Source organism: Fukomys damarensis, unplaced genomic scaffold (assembly GCF_012274545.1).
Source record: "Fukomys damarensis isolate Sample0158 unplaced genomic scaffold, DMR_v1.0_HiC HiC_scaffold_23, whole genome shotgun sequence".
Taxonomy (NCBI): domain Eukaryota; kingdom Metazoa; phylum Chordata; class Mammalia; order Rodentia; family Bathyergidae; genus Fukomys; species Fukomys damarensis.
The window spans coordinates 62,704,133-62,710,736 of record NW_022900935.1 but is presented as its reverse complement, the minus strand read 5'-3'; the positions used below and the strand labels follow the sequence as shown (position 1 = coordinate 62,710,736).

The 6,604-nt window shown below is 56.1% G+C and overlaps 1 protein-coding gene across 1 annotated transcript in view; it reads right to left on the bottom strand.

Annotated features, from left to right (window-relative positions):
- Positions 1-289: 289 nt before the first annotated feature.
- Cbx2 (chromobox 2) overlaps positions 290-6,604 on the bottom strand; it is a 10,441-nt gene continuing 4,126 nt past the window's right edge. Inside the window, exons 4-5 of the mRNA XM_010618736.2 lie at positions 6,069-6,174; positions 290-4,359 (exon numbers count right to left, since the gene is read on the bottom strand). Of these exons, the coding sequence (XP_010617038.1) occupies positions 3,049-4,359; positions 6,069-6,174 (1,417 nt within the window). The 3' untranslated portion in view covers positions 290-3,048. The remainder of the gene's footprint in view (positions 4,360-6,068; positions 6,175-6,604) is intronic.

Here is a 6,604-nt window from a genome sequence, read left to right as displayed (position 1 = left end):
CCAAACTTCTCTCCAGACCTTGCCAAAGGGGATGCAGTTACACTTCCTTGTGGACTCAAAGTCAAACTTCACCCCTTGTTTCCAAAAACATCTTCCCCTGTACCCCATGACAATGGCTGCCTGATTTTCCCTGCCTCAACTATTCAGGCCATGTCTCACGTATTTTGCCCCAACTCGGGCAAAATGAAGTCTCTGCCCCCAGGCATCACTGACAACATACACCAGGCTGAAAGGTTTACAAAAATATTTATTGGTATACTAAGAGTTAACAGAATGGACAAGTCTTCCTTCTTTAAAATAAATTAACATAGTCTATAAAAACCCCTGCCACCTATGCTAGTTATTAGTTTCCTGAAAGTACTAGAAATCCTCAGAATTGAGATGCACGCACTTGGGTAAAAATCTGGTCATCCAGGTACCACCTTTCTCCTACTCCAATCCCTTTCCTTAAACCACAGAGGGCTTCCTGGGGGAGGCACTTCCTCCACCTGGCTGTGCTCCATCAAAATGGGGCCTTGGCTGCTGTCCTGTTTCAACAAAGATCTGGTTTTCCCAGGGTAAGTAACATACCCAAGCTTGCTCTCCCCCTTAAGAAAGCAAACAAACAGGCACAGAGTAAAGCAGTTGGAAGTGGCACACACAAATGAATGATTTGGCTTGGTTTTAATTAAAAAAAAAAACAAAAACAAAAAACAAAACACAAATCAAGCCAGTGACTGGCACTGGTTCAAAGCTGTGGTTCTTCCCCAAGTTTTCTGGATGAAACCTCAGGCCCGGAGTGCTCTCTAGTCAGGTCACAATTTGGACTGTAACCAAAGCATGGAACACTCTTTTTTGGTACCAAAAATACATACAAAAATAAGCCAAATGCTTTAAGAAAGAGGTCAGGCTGGCCACTTCTTCCTACCTGACTCAGAAGCAAATAAAAAAGATGTAGGTTAAATCAACCACTCAGGACACAGACACTGTGGCGCAGATCACCCAGGACCCTCAAGGATAAACCAACGAATCTTGAGTCAGAAGTGTGGCTGATGCCTAGCTACATACATACATACATACATACATACACACACACACACACACACACACACACACACACGAATAGCAGCAAATGAAAATACAAACAGGACTACGTTTATTGGTAAACATAAGATGGCTAACTCAGCATCTCCTGCAGGCCTCCCGCACCAGCACACACATTCTCAATGTCACCTGCTGGGTCACAGCACCAGGAACACGCAAAACAGCAAGAAGGCAAAGTGGCTGGAAGTAAGGTGTTCACTGATTTAAACTTTGGGATTGAAGTAGCTGGTAAAAAGGCACCAAACTGGGGTTTGAAGAGACCGGCAGCTGGGGACAAAGCTGGCCAGTCAGCCAGACACCCCACTTCTCTAACGGCTCATGGGAGCCCAGGGTCCCCGCAAAGGGTCTAGAAGAGCTTCTAAGGCAGCAGTGCCTGGTGGGAAAGAAGCTGCAGGATTTCCAGGTTGTTGGGCCCTCAGGGAGGGCAGCAGCCAGGGGTCTAGCAGCAGAGCAGGTCCTTCCCCAGCCTCCCGCTGCAGGCAAGGTGGCCCTTGTGCACCAGACCCGGAGGCTGTGTCTGGGCCCACAGTGCAGTCCCCGACGTAAGCTGTCCCCAAAGGCACACTGTTGAGGTCAAATCTGGCTACACAAAGACCTTCTCTGTTTGGTATGGGGGTGAGTTACTGTGGAGCCCAGCAGCTGGATAGGCCCCCAGAAACCAGAGCCCCTCTCAGTTTGAGCTAGTTTTAGAAAGGGCAGCAACTCCTCAAAAGGCACCCAGAGTTAAGAATCCCACACCTGTGGGGTGACCAACAAAAGCAACAAGCAGTTCCAGATACCCCTAACCCCAACTTTTTTGGCATCACATTTATTGACTGCCACTGCCACCTCCTGGTCACCTCTGTCCCAAACTCTGAGGACAGATGCGGATGACTCTGAGCGGGGCAGGGAGAGAAGGTGGTTGAATCTCAGGTGTCTCCCCAGGAGGGGAGTGAATAGGATCCCAAGGCCAATGCTGAAAGCCTGCCTGAACTCAAATGGTATAGAGACAATTTCTTCTCAGCTGGGAAGGAGCAGACATGGAACCCCCAAGGGGCGGGGGGATTGTCAGGGAAAGCAGCCCCCAGCAACAGCCCATCCACCAGGGGGCGTTATTATGGGCCTGCAGCAAACTCCTGCCCTCCGCCCGCTGGTGGGGGCAGCTTTGGGGCGCAAGAGCTAGGCTGGTCCCTTGTCACCTGGAGATAAAATTCCAGCTTATGGAGAGGCTCACACGCCACCGGCCAACCTCATACCAAAGCACCTTTTCCCACCCGGACTCCACCCAACTCCAGGGCTTTAGCCCAGAACTAGGATACACTCTAGGGAGCACAGGGTCACTTCCCACTGGGGTGCGGGTTGGCAGGAGGGAGGCGGCGGTGACTCCAGATCCTCCTGTCCCCGGACCTGGAGGCCCCTCAAGTGCACCAAAACGGCTGAACTTTCTCAGGCAAACACCTGGCGGCTGGAGCTGCTACTCTGAACCAGGGCCTAGTGGTGACCTCACTCCTCGAACTGTCCTACATTAAGGCGCAGCCACCACCCTGAAGGAAGGCCTGCCAACTGCACCCCACCTTCCAGGAAATGGTGCCCAGAAGAGGGGGTTACTAGAACTCCCCCTTTCTCTCCCCACCCCTTGGGGGGAAGAGACAGCTGTAGGAGAAGCTCTCTGACCCCACCACGTGTCTCACCAGGGCCAGGGTGGGAGGATCAAGCTCATTCTGAGCAAGGGCTTGAGCCACAAGGGCACCCGGGCGTCCCAAGGAGAAAAGGGGTGAAGCGAGGCCTGGAGAAGTAGGGTAGCGGGAAGCTAGGCCCCAGCAAGGTAAGTTCAAAGACAAGGCAGACTGGGGGAAGGCCCTGCCAAGCCTGCCTACCTAGGAGACCCTCCCTCTGCACCCCCAGCCCCTCGAGAGGGTCGGGCTGTGGGTCACCCAACAGAACAAAACCACACAGGAGGGCAGGAAGACCTGGGTGGCAGAGGCCTCAGTAATGTCTCAGGCTGAAAAAGCCCACGCTGGTAGGGGACTCCTTCACGGTGACCGTGATGAGGTTGGCCGTGACGTCAGTGACAAAGACGTGCTCGATGAGGCTGCGGGTGGGTTTCCAGTCGTGGCTGGTCTGGACAGAAACAGACAGGCTCTGCCCAGCTCCGGGCAGTGAGGATGAGTCAGGGTCTGAGTCCGAAGAGCTATTCTCTTCAGCTGTGCTCATCTCTGAGAGGGCGGCTGCCTTGCAAACTTCCCCTGGGGCTGTGTGACCCTCCTGCCCGCTGGCTGTGGCACTGCCCTTGGCATTCTCCCTCTTGCCAGGAGGGGTGGGCAGAGCTGCCGCCCTGGAGGCCAGCTTCTCACCTTTGCCCATGTCTATGGGCACGCTGGGCACGCTTACCCCAGTGGGGCCACCCCCAGTGCCCTTCCCGGTGGCTGGGGTGGAGGCGGGGGCAGCCTTGGTGGCTGCGGCATGGCGGGAAAGCAGGCCCACCCCAGGGATGCCGTTCTTGACACTCTGTAAGTCCAAGACCTGCAGGCTCAGCTCCTGGGTGGGTGCTGGCTGGGAGCCCAGGCACCCAGCGGGGACCTTGCCGCCGCCGTGGCCGTGGGGAGCCCCTCCTGCGCTGCTCCCTTTCTGCTCCACAGCCCCAGTGCCAGGGGCCTTTGAGACTTTGCTTCCGGGAGGGCTCATCCCCAGCTCCCCTTTCTGCGTCCTCACCTTCAGGTCCAGCCCGAGGCCACACTTGCCAGTGGTTTGGGCCTTGAGTGCCAGTCTGCTGGCGGCCTGGGCCTGGCCCTGGCTCATGCGGTTCATGTAGTGCACGATGGAGCTCTGCCAGCTGATGCCGCCGCGGCTGGGGCTGCCTGCCATGCCCTTCATTAGGGTGGCCAGGTTCTCCGGGGTGGCCATGGCACCGGGGCCGCTGCAGGTCTCCTTGGCATGGGCCTTCAGGGCTGCCAGGCCCGCCACGGGTGCACTGAGCGGAGTGGGCAGCTTGCCGGCTGGGACCCCCAGGTCCTTGCGGGCAGTCTTCAGCACCTTGGCCAGGCTCACTGGTCTGCGGGCTGCCTTCTGCTCCGGGGGCAGGGGCTTGCGTCCCCGCTTCTTGCGGATAGGGTCCTTCAGCTCAGGCTTAGCCACCAGGATCTGGGCCTTCTTCTGAGGCACGGGGTGGGTCTCTCGGCCACGGGGCCCCCTCTTGGCATCCAAGTCGCTGTCATCCTCTTCATCTGAGGAGGAGGAGGAAGACGTGGAGGAAGAGGAGGAACTGCTAGATTTAGATTTGGAGGGAGCGTCGGATTCCTGGAAAGACAAGGGTGAATGCGTCATACCTCGGCTGCCTGGTGCCAGGCAGAGCACCAAGTACCTTGCAGCCAGCAGGTGCTGAAAACTTGCGGGCCAGGGTGGCAGCCAGAAGAGCAATTTCCTACCACACTGTTCCCGAAAGGACTTAACAATTTATGTTTGCTGTGCTTTTTTTTTTGGAGACAGGGTCTTACTATGAAATTTAGGCTGGCGTTTAACTCAGTGATCCTCCTGCCTCAGCCTCCCAAACACTGGGATTACAGGCGTGCGCCACCACACCTGGCTAAGGATTTAACAGCTCTTTGCGTGGTTCTGTGAAAGGCAAAATTAAGAGTAGAAAAACCCAGAAGTAGGATGTCTGCAAAGAGAAGTCATTGTAGTGAGGTGACAGCACGCCTAGCACTCTGTATTTAAGACAATCCGAGAAGGGCATCGTGTCCAGAGTGGCACAGGTCACAAGTTTTGCTGGGCTGAGAGCTGAACGATGCAGACTGCAGAGCCCCCTTGTGGGAAGGAGCTTCCCTCTCCTGCTCCCAGGTGTGAGCCCTCTGAGCACACAGTGCTTCTCGCCAGTGACCCCCTGAATGCTAAATAAGCGTGTCCCCCTGCTTCGTGAGTCACCACACTGCCTGCCTGCAAGGCTGTCCCATCAAACCTGGAGGGCCTCAGCCGCCACTGGCCGTGTCCTCCACAGAAATCCCTTCTCATGGCACCGGGTCTCCGCAGCTTGCACTGGAGAGGAAGATTTAGAAGACAAGACCGAATGGACAGGTTTGAGGGCAAATGAAGTCAGGGCAGACCAGCCAACGCGATTCTGAGGAAGGGATCCGGTCTCTAGGACGGAATCCAGGGCAGACCCAAGAGCGAGGCCAGGAGTTCTCCCCGGCTGCTCTCATGTGTTGGGGCCGAGGTGATGCCAGAGACCTGGAGGTATGTGCATCTCTGTGGTGTGAAGCAAACGTCCGCCTCACTGCCCACTGCCACAGCAGGCAGGACAACAGGCGGTGACGTCTCCACCCTCAGCCCTCCCAGGACCCAGCCCTGCATTCACTTGACTCACGGTGCACTGAGAGCAGGGCCCAGGGCGGCCCGATGGCCTGGGCTGGACCATTTGTCACACAGGCCCACATCTATGCAGCAAATCTGAGTCCATACTGCATATGTGCTTCTGCCTCCACGCAGTACTGGGGACCAAACCCAGGGCCTTCACACCGAGCTACATCCCCAACCCTTTGTTTTTGAGTCAGGCTCTTGTTAAGTCCCTAAGTTGGCCAGACTGGTCTTGCTCATTTGATCCTCCTGCCTCAGCCTCCTGGGAGTGTTGCTGGAATTATGGCCACTGGGCTCCATGCTCGGCTACACTTATTTATTGGATCCCAACGATAAGCCTCTAGAGAAGACAGGGAATCGTGGGTGGTGGCCAAGTCTGATCAGCTTAGGAAGGAGTGCAGAACACGCAAAGAGGGAAACACCTTGGAAGAGGGATCAGTCCTGCAGGCTCCAGCCTGGGGTGGAAAGAGGGCTAGGGGCTGTGGGCTTGCTGATGCCCCCTGCTCGCAGAGGCCAAATGAGGCGGCAGCGAAAGACAGCGGCACAAATGCCCACCTCCTAGCCCGAGAGTGCCTGAAACCTTCCCCCTGCCCAGGGCTGCTCTGGAAGCGAGGAGATGAACAGGGTCAGCGTGAAAAGCCCACAGCCACACACACCTTGAGCTTGGAGCGCCGGCTACAAGACGACATCACCGTGTGCTTCCGCGGCCTGCCCCTAGGTCTCTTGCCTCTCTTCCGGTTCTGTACTTCCTTCTCGTGTTCCCTGAAGACACGTCACCAGTCAGTGTGGAGAAGCCCCCGCAGCCCCTCCACCCCCTGGGAACCCCATGGATTCCCTGCCCCTCCAGGCTGCAGCAGCTCACATCTCTGCCCGCAGTAAAAACGTATCCTAACAGTCCAATGCCCGTGGCAGGCCTGTATCCCATCCTCTGCAAGTGGGCATTGTCCTTACAGGCCTTCCAGCTCACCTGCACTCGGCTAGGCATGTCAAAGATCTGAGAGCAAAGTTGGGAAAGAAGTACTTTTTCTTTCAAGAGAACTTTCAGTGGGCAGGCTGTTTTATGGAAATCCCAGCGTGGCTAACCAGAAGTAACTTTTAGAATCACACAGTGCAGGGCCGGGGATTTAGCTCAGTGGTTCCACCGCCTGCCTGGCAAGCTCAAGGACCCGAGTTAGCTCCCCAGTACCAAAAA